The sequence below is a fragment of the Heterocephalus glaber genome, unplaced genomic scaffold, assembly GCF_053883595.1.
Source record: "Heterocephalus glaber isolate CG9 unplaced genomic scaffold, H.glaber_assembly_v1.0 deba00001600, whole genome shotgun sequence".
Lineage (NCBI taxonomy): Eukaryota > Metazoa > Chordata > Mammalia > Rodentia > Bathyergidae > Heterocephalus > Heterocephalus glaber.
This window is the reverse complement of record NW_028258372.1, coordinates 41,337,474-41,352,143: the sequence shown is the minus strand read 5'-3', so window position 1 is coordinate 41,352,143 and position 14,670 is coordinate 41,337,474. Positions and strand designations below refer to the sequence as shown.

The 14,670-nt window shown below is 59.8% G+C and overlaps 1 protein-coding gene across 5 annotated transcripts in view; it reads right to left on the bottom strand.

The window, feature by feature from the left end:
• Nucleotides 1–2,812: 2,812 nt before the first annotated feature.
• Nucleotides 2,813–14,670, bottom strand: part of Cdk18 (cyclin dependent kinase 18) — a 23,417-nt gene continuing 11,559 nt past the window's right edge. For 3 of the 5 annotated variants that reach the window (XM_004862098.4, XM_013078628.3, XM_004862100.4), the window contains 15 exons: nucleotides 10,681–10,830; nucleotides 10,391–10,533; nucleotides 9,683–9,808; nucleotides 8,941–8,997; nucleotides 8,142–8,256; nucleotides 7,904–7,998; nucleotides 7,602–7,664; nucleotides 6,833–6,956; nucleotides 6,590–6,710; nucleotides 5,866–5,963; nucleotides 5,609–5,714; nucleotides 5,479–5,521; nucleotides 4,862–4,952; nucleotides 4,557–4,634; nucleotides 2,813–4,043 (listed from right to left, as the gene is read on the bottom strand). In XM_004862098.4, coding sequence (XP_004862155.2) covers nucleotides 4,009–4,043; nucleotides 4,557–4,634; nucleotides 4,862–4,952; nucleotides 5,479–5,521; nucleotides 5,609–5,714; nucleotides 5,866–5,963; nucleotides 6,590–6,710; nucleotides 6,833–6,956; nucleotides 7,602–7,664; nucleotides 7,904–7,998; nucleotides 8,142–8,256; nucleotides 8,941–8,997; nucleotides 9,683–9,808; nucleotides 10,391–10,533; nucleotides 10,681–10,830 — 1,445 coding nt within the window. In that variant the 3' untranslated portion in view covers nucleotides 2,813–4,008. Of the gene's footprint in view, nucleotides 4,044–4,556; nucleotides 4,635–4,861; nucleotides 4,953–5,478; nucleotides 5,522–5,608; nucleotides 5,715–5,865; nucleotides 5,964–6,589; nucleotides 6,711–6,832; nucleotides 6,957–7,601; nucleotides 7,665–7,903; nucleotides 7,999–8,141; nucleotides 8,257–8,940; nucleotides 8,998–9,682; nucleotides 9,809–10,390; nucleotides 10,534–10,680; nucleotides 12,184–14,670 lie in introns of those variants that run through there. The other 2 variants (XM_087193990.1, XM_021242229.2) reach the window with 2 other exon arrangements.

Genomic DNA, 14,670 nt, shown 5'->3' with positions numbered 1-14,670 from the left:
CGTGCTGAGTAAGCATGCAACCCATGCACCACACTCCCACCCATCAGGCCAAAAGGGAACTTGTTTAAAAAATGGGGCCGGGGATTTAGCTCAGTGGTTTCGCTGCCTGCTGTGCAAGCGCAAGGACCCGAGTTCAATCCCTGGTACCAAAAACAAAACAAAACAAAAAAAAACGGACCCCTGCTCCCACCATTAAAAAGTCTGATGGGGCCGGGGATTTAGCTCAGTGGTTTCGCCGCCTGCTGCACAAGCACAAGAACCGGAGTTCGATCCCCAGTACCAAAAAAAAAAAAAAAAAAAAGTCTGATGTCTGATGGTAGCTGGGGATTTAGCTCCGTGGCACCACGCCTGCCTTGCAAGCGCAAGGTCCTGAGTGTGATCCCCGGCATCAAAAAAAGAAAAGAAAACATAAAAAGTCTGATGGTAGCTGGACAGGGTGGCACTGGCTAGAATTCCAGCACTCTCCGAGGTCAAGGTAGGATCACAAGTTTAAATCCAGTCCCGAAACTTAGTAAGACTCTTTCTAAGTAAAAAACAAGCAAACAAACAAACAAACAAAACTCTGAAGGGCTGGGCTAAGGCCCAAGTTCAATCCCCAGTACAGAAAAACAAAAAAAAATCTGATGGAATCCACCCAGCTGGAGCAGGCATCAACAGGTCCTAAGTGCTCCCCAGCTGGACAGAAGCAGTGCAACCACATGGTCCTGGTGGTTCCCAGCCTGCTCAGCTTTGGCCTTACTGCCGTTTGTTCAAGTGGATCCCCTGTGGGGCTTTGCTGTCCATCCTGTCCCTGACTGTCCACTTGATTCCCTCCCTTGGAAGCCACTGCTCCCCGAGAACCAGTCAGAGGTCTCTGAGCACATCAGCACTCAGCTGCTATGCCAGCACCCCCTGCACCCTCATTTCTCCCCTGACCCCACTTTATTTTGCTCCTTGAGCTCCAGACACCCCGACATGCCCGCCTTGTGCTGATCTGGGGATGCCTCTGCCCCCCTGGAAGGTGGGCTGCGGGGGAGCAGGGACCTGGCCTACTCCTTCACTGCTGTGTGGTGCAGCCTGGACAGGGCTGGAGTGCGGGTGCCTCAGTGTTCTGTGTGCAGCACAGAGCCAGGCTGAGGACTTGCTCTGGAGACACAGGGTTCATGGGGTGCTGTGGCATGCCCCACACAGAAGCAGGGGTCAGAGCAGAGATGCTGGCAGGATAGACCGAAGGGCACTGAGCTGCCCAGAGAGGAGGACAGGGCCAGGGCTTGCCACAGTGATGACACATGGCACCCACAGGGCCCTGACCTTCGTGCCTGGGACACCCAGGATGGCTGGGGCCGGGGAGAGCCAGCTCCAGGCCACTTCAGGGTGGGAGTTGGCATCACCTCTACCTTGCAGCGGTCATCAAACATAACCTTTCATCAGCAGCTGCAGGGGTGCTGCAAACCACAAATGCCCTTGCCAAGGGGGAATGGTAAGGCGGCCAGCTGGGACCCCAGGCCTTCCTGACCCATCCCAGGGACAGACAGCCAATGTGAGGCCAGAGGGTCAATGACTCACCAAACAGTGGTTGTGGTCAGGACTCTGGTGGAATGGCAGACTGCTGTTTATAAGGGCCATATGGCATCCAGAAATGACTGTCCGGTGTGCAGGAAACCAAGGGCTCCAGGCCGTGGGGCTGGGCTGTGGCTTATCCTGGTCCCTGGGGAGCCCGGGACAGCTCCTGCAGCCTACAAGCCCTGGCTTTGCTCCTCAGCCCAGCTCCCTCTTCTGGAGCCATCTCTACCTATGCCCAAGGTCTGGGGTGAGCTGTCCAGTGGGCTTTACATCCAAGACCCCAGTGACCTTCGAAGGCAGCAGCTCAATGCCCATGATGCACAGCGGCCCCTCCAGCAAAGCTGTCTGCCCAGGCCCCTCCTAGAGGCTTCCTGCCTCCTGGGGCTCTGCACTGTGTACAGCTCCCCTCCTTGAAGACCGAGGGCTGGGGACTCTCAGTTGCTATGCAACCTGGGGAGTCACTCAATCCCTGAGGCCCTGCTGTCCTTATATGCAAAGTGGAAAGGGGTTCTTGTGCAGATTCAATGAGGCCCATGTCGGGCACAGGGCAGCGCTTTATAAACACAGGCTCCTTCAGGTGGACTTCAAGTTCAGTTTAAAAGCCCCATTCAGATCCCCGCCAAACATACTCTGAGCCATGGTCCCATACTCTGGCAAGGGGGTCTAGGGGATACTGGATTTGGCTCACCCCTTCTTTAATGGCCTGGGGGGGATCGCTGACCGCTGGGCCCTGGGCTCCTCCTCTGCAGAGTAGCTGTCCCCTCAAGCACACCAGCAAAAGAGAGCACAAGGCCCAAACTGAGGCCATGGGCAGGGGAGCTCAGGAGGCGTGGTTGGGGCCTGGCATTGCAGAGTGGTCTCTACAGAGAGCTGGACAGGAGCTGGAGGGAGCAGAACTCCAAGAGCTGGGAGGCTGTGTGTGACAGGGTGAGTCCGGGGGACGAGGCGGCCTGAGCAGCAGCGGGAGGGGTTCGGGGCCTGTAGCGATGACTGCGGGTCTGAATGACAGTGCGGCTCACAGCTGCTTGGCCTCGGCCACCCCAATCCCACCTCCTCTCTCAGCCTCCCTCCCTCCCTCCCAGTGAAGCATCCGGAGGCCACAGCCCAGGATGGCAGCCAGAGCCCAGGCCCCTCCCCGGGACTGTCAGGCACCCTGCCTTGGGCTTGTTCTCAGATCGCATCTGGCCCTGAGTACAGCAGGCAGAGTGTGGAAGCTCCTGCAACTTTGGCATCGATCTGCCAGTAACCATTTGTGCACCAGACTGCGTGCTCCTTTCTGTACATGAATTAAATATATTATCTGCCTTTGTGCTGAGTCACAGGACATTCACAGTACAGTGGGGGAGGAGAGAGGGCTGGGGGAGCCCTGATGCTCCTGGGCTGGGATGGGGGTGCGGAAGGAGCCAGGCTCGGCCTCTGCCCTTCAGGATTCAGCCAGGCTGACGCCTTGGGGATGTGGGGTGCTGAGGAGGGGTCCTCTTCGGGGGCTCTTACCACCCAACCTGCTCCCACCCCACTTCCTCTACTAGGGCTGTGGCATTCACGTGCTTCCGCTCATGACCACCCTCTGAGCGCACTGGTGCCAGGGTCAAGTGCACAGAGCCACAGGGCGAGGGAGGGAGGAGGGGACTGGGAGCCATGTCAGCGCCAAGGCGCAGAGGCTGGCCTGGCACCAGTGTCACCGTGGCCCTGCATATCTCGGTGCTACTCTCAGGACCCTGGCCCGGGCCTGACTTATCGGTGCTCGGGGATAAGACAGGCAGAGCAGTCCTTGGGAAGCGGACAGGCAGGAGCTGGGTCAGAGCTCCAAGGACAGCGCACACTCTACCACTTGCCAGTTAAGGCAACTCCATCCAGATCAGGGACACGGGAAGGGCTGGTGGAGGCAGGGAGCGCTGCTGGGCATCCCTGTGCTGCTCAGCCTTGGCCCAAGTGGGCCCTGGCAAGGAGAAGGGGGCAGGGATCGAGGGACAGGACTGCTGTTTCTCCTGCTGCTCCAGGGAACACGTGCCCTTGAGTCCCACACAAGGTGCCATGGCCCTTCTGGCTCTCAGAGGAGGGAGGTGGAATGTGTGCAGGCTCCATGGGGGCCGAGGGGGGCTGCCAATCCGGAGAGGCGGGCAGGCCCTGGGGGAGGCATGGTGGGCCTGCATCTGGCCCAGAGCTCAGCGCAGCATCTGGATTTTCCCATGCAGGAGGGGCCCTCGCTGAGCCCCAGTGCTTCGGGCTGGGAGCGGCTCCTCCCAGCCCGTGGCAGGTGACAGAGGGTTGGTGTCCAGGCAAGGCCACCAGGAGGTTATGGGGGACAGGGAGAGGAGGCAGCTGCGCCCGGCAGGGCTGCCCAGTCTTCCAGGCTGGCCCCTGGCTCTTGCTCCTCGGTCCTCCGGCAGCCACACAGGCCTCGCCCTGCCGAAATGTGTGCTTCACGTGACCTCACATCCCTCGCCACAGCAGAGCGGGCACAGCTCAGAAGATGCTCTGCCGCCGGTTCTTCCCTCGTCCTGCAGAACGGGGTGGGGTGGGGGGACGACCGCGGGACTTCAGGGAGGAGTCGGGCTGAAAGGTGCCCAAGATCTGGAGGGTCACTCATCCCCCACTCTGAACAAACAAGCACAGGAATGTGCTTAGGACTGGGGCAGTCCTGTGTTCAAATCCCGTCTGTTGTGACTGGGAACATTAAAGGTGCCAAGGCTATGGAGTCTTAAGGGTGAAATAAGAATGCTCGGGGAGCACTGGTCAGGTCCAAGGCCACTGGCTGGTGTAGGCAAAACAGTTCTCTCAGTGCAGACTGGCCAGGGGCTCAGGTGGGGAGAGCACGTGCACCAGAGGAAGCCCCTGTGCCAGAACCACGCTGACGTGGCATCCTGTGGGGTGGAGAAACCTCCCAGGAGGAGCTACCTGAGGGGGACCGAGTTGAGTCCCCAACACAGGCCCAGGCTCTTCTGGAGGGAGCCCCCACTGGGGACAGGTGGCTCGCCCAGCCCCTCTAGCAGGGAGAGCAGTGGGGGCCCTACCTGGATGCTGGAAAGCCAAGCCACGGTACCCCGGGTCCTGCTGGAGCCGAGTCTCCCTCAGGGAGAAGATGGAGGCAGCTGGGGGAGAGAAGTGGGACAGGGAGAGGGCTGGGTGGCGCCCCCACTGTCTCGGAGAGCCCTTCCGTCAGGGCCAGGCCCACAGACTCTGCCCCCTGAGGTCCAAATGAGAACCCTTGGCAGGGACCCTGCCTGCATCAGGCTGCTCAGTGGATCTGAGCCTCTGGCCTCTGTTCCCTCTCAGCCACCCCTGGGTCCGGGGTGGCCCCGCCCCATCAGACACTCACTGTCCTCGAGCTGGTGCACGTGTTCTCCCAGAGACCGGAAGTAGGGGTGACTCAGGGCTGCCTCTGCTGAGGTGCGACTCTTGGATTCGTACTGCAAACACAGGGTGGGCTACTGGGCACTGTGGGGACCCCTACAGGCACTGCAACCTCCGTAACAAGTTAGGCGGCCAGGGTGGGAGGGCCTGGGGTCAGCGGCTGGCCCGACCCGACCACGCCCCAGGCTGTCTCAGCCGCCCAGGTGTCCAGCCAGCAGAAATGGGACTTCAGGGAGGGGCTTCCTCCGGGGATAAAGGTTCCGATGCGAGGCCGCATGACCAACACTGAGTGTGGGCACGACTGGCAGGTACACTGCCCTCTCGCTGTGCTGTGCTTGCTTCAGGACAGGTGGCTCGCTGCACCTCACAACCTAGGTGTATCCTCACCACTATCTTACGAGGTATGAGCTATCAATTCCGTCTTGCAGGTGAGGAAACTGAAGCACACACAGGTTCTCTGGAACACCCCCAAAGCTACCCAGCCAGTAAGCGGGAGAGATGCGCACAGGAGCCGCGGAAGTTGGGGCCTAAGGCAGGAGGGGCGTGGGGTGTCGATCCTCAACCCCCGGGAAGGTCACTCACCAGGAGGAGGCCGGTCAGGAGGTTGATGCCGTCAGTATCCAACCTGAAAGGGGAGGTGCTGCTGCACAAGTTCTTTCTGGGGTCGTGAGGGCGTGGCTACGTGGGGGCGTGGCTACCCGGGCGAGGCTACCTGGGGGCGTGGCTGAGCAGCGGCTGCGGCAGGTACGCGGGGAAGTTGTAGGCTCGGAACTCTGGCAGTGTCGTCACACCGGGCCACGTTTCTTCTGTAGGGGTCCCTGGAGGGACGAGAGGGGGTGGAGAGGGCGTGGGTGAGGGGCCAGGACCGACGCGGAGGAGTGCGAGGCCGGAGGTGGCAGCTAAGGAGTCCTGCTGGGCGGGGTGCGGGCGCCCTCTGGCGGCCAGAGCAAGGGTGCGCAAGAGACTGACCGAGGAGGCGGAAGATGAGGTGCAGCTCCTCCTTGACCGTGGAGCCCGGGAAGAGGGGCCTCCCTGTGGCCATCTCGTAGTGGATGCAGCCCACGCCCCTGCCGGAAGCAAGGGGCAGGGGCGTGTCAGGGAGGAGCGGCCGCCCTTCCTAGGGCTGCTCCATCCGGGTACCAAGGACGCCCTGCCACTGTGGCAGGAGGCGCCTGGAACTGCCCAGTCCGCACTGCAGCCCCTCCGGGGGACGCCCTGGGTCCTAGGGAGGTGCGACCTCCCTCTCCCTCTGGGGTGCGGGCCTCCACTGCCTGGTGGCCCGGCTGGAAGAGAGGCCCACACCCTGGCCTCCTAGGAAGCCCTGGGCACAGGCATGGGGAGCATTCAGCAGAAATCTTAAGTTTTAGCTTCAAATTTGGACTGGTTTTTCATTTTATGCCAAGTCTTGGATTTGTTAATTTTGACGTAAAAATAAAAGTATTCCTTGCAAAATTACCACTAGGACTGATGCTTGGGGGAAATTCATCCTATTTACTGTAGAGAGGGGCCCTCCTGTACCCTCAGGTAACCCCCAGGCCCCTACTTCAGAAGCACGGGATTGGGGGATTATTTAAGACGGGGAAACCCTAATCTGCTGCAGGCTCATTTTTTAACATCCGCAGAGGCAGGGGCCACGCGACTTTTACTTAAGGAGTTAGGTGGTTCTTTCTGGAGTCCCCTTAGTCACACTCACCACATATCGATGGGCGTGGAGTACTCTGTGGACCCCAGCAGCACGTCGGGGGGCCTGTACCACAGGGTCACCACCTCATTGGAGTAGGTCTTCGTGGGCACGGACTTGGCCCGGGCCAGGCCTAGGGACAGCGAGTCACTGACCTTTGCTCACAGGGTTGACTGCTGAACCCTGCCCATGGCACCCACATCCTGGGGTGGCCCCAGTGAGTCAGAGTCAGACCCCACGCTGCCCCAGCCTCACCGAAGTCGGCCAGCTTCAGCTCGCCTCTGTCGTTGATGAGCAGGTTCTGGGGTTTCAGGTCCCGGTGCAGGATCTTGCGCCGGTGGCAGTAGGCCAGGCCCCGGAGCAGCTGGAACATGAAAATCTGGGGAGTGGGGAGAGGAGAAGTAGAAGGTGAGAGCCTGTCCCCCTGGGAGACCTGGCACCTCTGCCTCAAGGCCGGGGTGGAAACAAACGGGAGCAGGGATTGCAGGGGGCCAGCAAGCACAAGTCCCTGGGGGCCTGCCTGGCTCCTCCCGCCCTATGTCCCTCCTGGGCCCCGGACATGGGGGGCTCCCAGCCAGAGGGGAGGCCCGGCTGCGTGGAAGAGGCAGTGAGCGTGCAGGAAGCCCGTGTCCCCAAGTTGGAGTGTGTCATGTCAGGGTAGAGTGGGGCAGGAGCCGCCTGTATGGGATATGTGCACTTAGTTCTTTAACAGACACCGGAAGGGGCCATCCATCCCTCCAGGGTCCTGGAAGTCTCCCTCCCTGCATCCTGGTAGGCAGTGCAGGCTCCCAGCTGACAGATGGGGAAACTGACGCTTGGCATTAGAGCTGGGCTTTACAGCTGGACTGTGGCGGAGAGCTTCTATCTCTGCTCTGGGGCAAGGTCCCCTTCCCAGGCCTTGGCTCACTGCATCGAAGTGCCCTATCCCTCCTTCCTGCACTTGAAGCTCTGAGTGTGCTCAGCACCTGGGGCCCCGGCATGATGGGAGTCAGGAAGGATGGGGTGCAGCCTTGGAGGCCCTCACCTTGACATTGTGCATACTCATGAGGTTTCCACAGTGGTCTAAATACTGCTTCAGGTCACTGTCCTGCAACACAGAGCCTGGCTCAGTACAAACTCAGGAGAGGAAGCCCCTCCTGCGCAGGGCCCAAGGCCCTAGTGGGACAGGTTCCTGGCTCTTAGGTACTCCCACCCAGGAGCATCCGAGAGCCTGATTCCAGAACAAGGTTTGGGGCTCCCTCCCCATCTCTCCTGTTCCCTCATCTCCCTCCTCACACTACACCCCAGCCACAGGCAGGAGAGGCCGCCAGCCTCAGCCTGGCTCACCAGGTACTCAAACACCAGAGTGAGGGACCGGTCTGTGTGGATGAGGTCATGCAGGGTCACGATGTTGGCGTGCTTCAGGTTCTTCAGCAGCGACACTGGGGAGACAGGCCTGCCTGAGGCCCTTATGTCCTCTTCCTGGGGTCAGCAATGGCCTCCACCCCAGGCTCCCAGTAGGACACAGACTGCTGAGCCTCCCTCAACCCCTGTGGGAGTGTGGGTCCCAGGCCACTGTATGTACCCTCTCGGATGGCAGTGCAGGGTGCCCCCTCCTCATGCTCCAGCCGGATTTCCTTCAGGGCCACCAGATTCTGTGTCAGCTTGCTGCGCCCCTTGAAGACTGTGGCATAGGTGCCCTGGGTGGGGGAGCATCCACCTGTCAGCTCTCAGGTGCTGCTCTCTGCGGCCCAGGGTCCTCCCTCCTCTGGTGCTTGGGCTGGGCCCTTTAGTACAAGTGCCCTTCACCTTTCATGAAATTCTGTTTCCCCCAAAGCCCACTTCCTCTGTGAAGAGCCCTTAAGAGCTTCCGGGTCAAAATGGATGCCCTCTGTTCTGACACCAGTGTCATTTTTCCTCATCCTTGGGAAGGGGCCTTTCTCCTCCTGCGAACCGGAGCCTGCCACCCCAACACAGTGCTGCAGAATTAGCTTAGTGACACAGCCTTAGCTGTGCAGCAGGAGCTAAGTGCTTATCATGTGTCCTTAATCCTCACCACAACCCTGAGGAGAACAATTAGTCCTATTTGACAGAGGAGGAACTTGAGGCACAGAGAGAGGTTGAGTAACTTGCCCAAGCTCACAGAGCTAGTAAGTGGTAGACCTGGGATATCAATCCAGGCGGAGAGTACTCGCAGGAACAGACTGGACTGTGTGCAGGGCCCATGGGCTGCTCTGTCTTCCAGTCCTGTTCAGGACCAGGGGCCCCAGCAACACTTGCTAAAGGCTGGGCCAGGCTTTGTGGCCAAGAGGGTGCAGCTCTCGGGGAGGGACTGTGGGGGCAGGGCCTGTGTATGTCACTGGAGGAGACGCCCCAGCCCTTACCTCCCCTAGTTTGTCCAGCTTCACGTATGTTTCCAGTTTCCCAAAGCCGATGTCTGACTGGAGGAAGACAGGCTGCTGTGAGATCCAAGGCCCCAAAGGCCTCCACCTCCAGCCTCTGGGAGGGAAGGGAATGAGGCCCCCGGTGTGCAGAGGGAGCAACTCAGACCATTTCCTCCATCCCTGTGATGGCAGAGGGCCCCTCAGCAGTGTGGAACCTTCTGCCTGTGACCGTCAGGGATGTGGGGCCACCCTGCTCCCAGCTGTCTTGTTGGGATTACAAGCTCCTCCCAGAAGGCGTGTATCTTTTTCTCCATCACACGAGGGTGTGTTTGGAACCCACTTCTCAGTGCCTCCCATGGGCACACCTCTTCCTTCTAGCTCTTAACAGGGCAGCCCAGAGAGGCTCCACCCAGAGAGGCTGATTCTGCAGGTGTCTAGAGTAGGCCCAGGGTCTTTGTTTTGTAAAATGCTCCCAAAAATGTGACAGGTGCCTAGGACTGGGAAGCACAGGCCAGCTGGTCTACCCTGGGGCTCAGAGCCGGCTTAGAGCTTAGCTCTGTTGGGACCCTACTGGAAATGCGCGGTCTGGGAAGACCCGCGGTTTGAAGCACTGTGACCAGCAGGTGGCGCCAGAGGCCTAGAAAGCTTTCCAAAAACCACTACTGGCCTCAGCTGGGCCAGGCTGGGCCGAGCCAGGGAGATGGGGCCTACCTTAATGGTCTCTGACCCTCTTGGGACTCACCAGTGAGGCTCGGCGGGACATGCGGCTGAGCGGCCTGGGCAGGTCTGAGCTCTCTAGCTGTAGCTTCTGCAGGAACTCCTGTGGCAGGCGGATGTCCATGGGCAGGGAGAGCCTCTTGCTGATGTCCTGCAGTGGCAGAAGGACACTGCACTGGCTCTAAGGGGGCTGCAGGCCCACATCGTCGCTCTGGGCCTAGCTTTCTCTGTAGAGCAATCACAGCAGGCCCAGATCCCAGGCCGGGACCCAGGCTCACAGCCTCTTTGGGGGTGTCCCAGACACATATGTGAACACCTGGGGTTGCTATGTGACCTCAGGAGGTTCTTTCCCCTCTCAGGACCACTGTATCACCACCTGTGCAGAGGGAGAACCTGCAGCTCCTGCCCTCGCAGACACTGTAATTCTGTGAGCTTATTTTCCATATTCTTGGCACACGTATACGGGGCAAAGAACAATAGTCATGTTGTTCTGCCTTTGCTATGTTCCAGGAATGTCCCGAGCACTTGGCATATATTAACCCATTTAATCCTCACCAAGACCGTTCTAAGGACAAGGAGACTGTTGGACACAGGCTGAGTAACTGGCTCAAAGTCACAGAGCTAATGAATAGCACAGCTGAGATTCGAACCCACGAAGTCTGGCTCCAAAGCGGCTCCCCTCCTGGGCATACATCTGCATGTCCTGCAGCCAGGAAGGAAGGGAAGCCCTCACCTCCATGGAGAAGCGGCGCTGGTTCTGCCGTCGCCGGTACTGCATGCTGGGGGACAGTCGCCCGGGCTCCTCCCCGCCGTCTGTGGGGGAGAAGGGGCTGGGCTCCAGGGTAGGGTCTGTCCCAAGGGGACCGAGCTGCAGGCCTGAGAGGGACAGGAAGCAGCCATCAGCTGCCGTCCCTGCCACCATGCCCAGGCCCCAGCACCCCCATCCTCCTCCCCGAGGCCTTGGGGACATCCAGCAGGGCCTGGTGGGACAGTCAGGGCAGGAGAGGTGTGGCGAGCCCGCACCCTCGTTCCTCTGGTTGTGGAGCTGGTTGAACTGCTCCGTGAATTCGGCCAAAGACTCCTCGATGGTCTCCGTGCGGGGCACAGACAGTGAGAACCGACGCCTAAAGTTCTTCATCTTGTTCATGATCATCAGGAGCCAGCGGTGGGGTCCTGGGAGGGAGGGGTGAGAAGCACAAGACAACGCCCAGGTGTACCCCAATTGTGGGTTCAGGGTCCCCTCTTCTCGTCCAGCCTGCTGTCCTGCATGCTGCAAAATTGTCCTCCTCATTCTTTTTGGTACTGGGGATCAAAACCGGGCGCTGTCCCTCTGAGCTACACCCCCAGCCTTTACATTTTGGGACAAGATCTTGCTGTTGCCCAGACTGGCCTAGAACTTGCTATCCCCGCTTCAGCCTCTTGAGTAGCTTGGGTCACAGCCTCCAGGCACTGCCCTCAGAGCTGTGTCTTCTCCAGAGTCCAGGTGCTTTGAGGGGAGTACCCAGCCTGCTTCCTATGCCCTCAGATCCCCTTCTCCTGGGGAGACGGTCACGACCTGCATCAGCTGGAACAGCAAACACCTTCACTGCTGAAGGCAGGGAGCCCCCAGGACTGGCTGGTCCCAGGCACCTAGTAAGCGTGCAAACATGTCAGCAGCCAGGGAGCCTTCCTGGCCGATGAACCTCACTCACGTGGCCGAGCCCCTCTGCACACCATCTGGTCCAAACTCCTGGAATACTCGTACTACAAGTGTGTCCCCTGCTTGTCCTGGGCCCACAAGAGCCCAGAAAAAAGAGGAAAGGGTTGAAGGAGGAAAAGTGGGCAGGGGATCTGGCTCAGCTTCACCCCTCTCCAGCTGAAATATGGGGACCAGGGGCAGGGAAACAGGACAGCCCCCCGGGGAGGAAGGCGGAGTCCTGCGGCCCCTCCTATGCCAAAGTGTTGAGAACAGGGTGGATACCCTACCTGAGAACACAGTGGAGGGGTGCTCTGCTCACCCGGGCCCTTCCCCAGCCAGAAGCAGCTCCCCCTGGCTGCTGGGCCTCTGACAGAGTCCTGAACACCCAGTGGGGCTGTCCCGCCTCTGCTCCATGGCAGGGGGCCTAAGTCCCAGTGAGCCACCTCCTCATCCTGCTCTGTCACACTGCCTTCGCTGAGCTGCCATGGGGATAAGGAGGGACCAGCAGGCCACACAGAGGCCCACATCCACCCCTGCCGAGGCCTCAGGGATGGCCCATGGAGGGAAGGGCCCACCCGCCTCCTCCCTGGCTCTACCCACGCACCCGCAGCCCACTCCTGGAGGATGCTCAGCCGGCTGCTGGCCAGCACCTAGTTGCCAAGGCAACCGGGCCCCTCCTGAATCCTCCTGGTTTAAGGGATTATGGGTCAGTAACACGTTTGCTTTGCTTAATGATCATGCCCTTGTGTCCTCAGCCAGCCTGGAAAGGGTCCCCTCCCAGGCCCTGCGTGCTCCTGGCTACCCCACACGCAGGCCTGCTGAGCCCAGGCCGGTGCCTCTCAGTATCAAGCTCAGATACTTACTGCCAGCCAAACAGGGAGCCTTGCAGGCTGACTCAGTGCTGCCCAACACATCAAGGGCCGAGCACCTGATGTGTGCTGTGTGTGCGAGGCTCGGGTCACACAAAGCGCAGTCCCCATCTTCACGCAGTTCAGCTTCCGCACGGCCCCCACCTGCCCTAGACGGTCCTGGCCCCCCAGCAACACCCGCTCCCTGCCAGCCAGCTTCAGCTGCTGCCTGGGCTGTGTCTGCAGACGCTCGGACAGGAGGCTCAGACATGCCCTACCCAGCAGCTCCCATTTCCCAGCAGGCAGGAGGGCGGCAACATCAAGCATTGTAAAAAGAAATTCAGATCCCTGGTCTCACCCTTAGCTTCTGGAACTGAAGCTCTCTTCTCTCACCCATGCTGCGGGTCAAACCCAGGACTGCCTTGAGCATGCCAGGCAAGGAAAATGTCCCCTTTTTTTGAGACAGCTCACTAAGTTGCCCAGGCCAGCCTCAATCCTGTGACCTTCCAGCCTTGGTCTCTGCAGTAGCTGAGATTTCGGGCAGCATCACAGTGCGCAGGGGAAAGTGCAGTCTTACACAGCATTTCCCACAGTCTGCACTTGGAGCCACAGTTGGGATGCATTTTGGGTGCAGGGGAGGGCTAATTCTCTGCCAGGTTTCCAGACTGGGCTCTGTGCTGAGGCAGGAAGGGAGACGAGCAGGAGGGAGGGGCCCAGGGGAGCAGGAGTCCCCGGGAGAGGAGCCATCTCTGCCCTGGAAGCAGCTCAACTGCGCTGCACAGGCTGATGGCCCGGATCCCTCCTGGTCACTCTGGGGGTAGGCGTGTGGCTCCAGGCGGGCTGAGCTGGCTAAGAGAGACCAGCCACACCCCTTTCCAAAAGCAGGGCTTCCATGTTAAGCCACCCTGCAGCCTGGGCTTTACAGGACGGCGAGTTGCACTGGTGGCTCAGGAATCCCCCGGGAGCTGCCGTGAATCTGGCTTGGGGTGCAGGGAGCTTCTCCAAAGCGTTGGGGCGGGAGGGCCCCAATTTCTGCAGGACAGAGGACAGCCACACTAGCTTCTCCCACAGTTCGGTTAGGAGCAAGGAGCCACCAGGGTAGGGGGCTGGGCTGGTGTGGAGGGTGTGACAGGGTGAAATTGGGAGCAGCAGACTTGAGCAGGGACATGGGGCCACAGCAGTGCAGGAGGGTGGGGACCAGCTGTCCTCCACTGCCACAGAGGGATGGTGGTCAGATGCAGGGATGGGCTTCCTGATGGTGATGGCCGAAGCACAGCGAGGACGCCTCTGTCTCTGCTGGGGACAGTCAGCGCGTTGAACTTCACAGGGTCTTGGGTGTGACAGGGCAGACAGGTCGAGACTGGTCTGTTGCTCCCAAGCTCAAGACACAAGATGCTTCTGTCACATTTCTCTTGGTAGAGTCAGCTCCTCAGATTTGGGGGCCGAGGGGGAAGGGAGACAGGAAAAAGGCCTGTCACCTTGGTGCTGTCTGCCTCTCACCCCCAGCTGGGGACAGAAGGGTTCAGTGTGACATAGCCTGAGGCCAGTCCAGGGCAAGGCACAGTGTGGCCTTTGTGCTCAGGCCAGGGAGCCATGTGGGGCTGTCTTTGTGCAGTTGGTGCCAGGGAAGAGCAATGGGTGTTGAGGGGTGCTGGGCAGTGGGTGGTGTGGGACAGCAGCAGTGGAGGCCCTCAGAGACCCAGCCAGCCTGCCCACTGCCTCCCTCCCAGGTAAGAGGGCACAGCTGTCCACCTGCCTTTTACTTCCTCCTGGGCACACACCAGCCACCAGCACTTCCTGCCGGAACCAGAAAAGTGGGTGGCACAGGAGGAGGAAGGAGGAGCCAGGGGCACTGTCGGAGGCCACCATGCACCCTGTAAGACAGGGCCAGACTCCACCGGGCCAGCAGAGGAAGCCTTCATTCTGTCCCTTGCCCAGCAAGGACGAAGAGGCTGGGACGGGAGCCACTTGCTCAGAATCATGCCGCGATTTTCTGGTTGCTGCCAGGAGCAGACCCACCACACTGCTCCTCTCTTCCGGCTGGAGCCTTCCTGAGCCCCGTGCCTTCCCTGTGGCCTCAGCTGAGTGCTGTCCCGTGTTCCAGGTCTCTCCCCTCCCAGTCTCATCAACAGCTGTGTGAGCCCAGGCTCAGGTTCTGGAGCCACCAGGAGCAGGCTGTGCGATCACAGGGAAGTGACATAATCCCTCCCAGCCTCGCCTCCGTCAGTCGGTCAACAGTTATTTCTTGAACACCTACTACACACTTGGCAGTTACAGGCATGAGAATCCAAGGTAACGGAGATGGACATTCCTGTCTTTGTTTTTTTTTTGGCTGGGGATGGAACCCAAGGCCTGGAGCATACTGGGCAAGTGCTGTACCAGAGCCACATCCTCAGTTCCTCTCCCCTGTATGTGCTAATGGAGAAAAGGGGACGCAGACAATACAATAATATGTTAGATGGTGGCAAGTCCAATAAAGGAAAATCA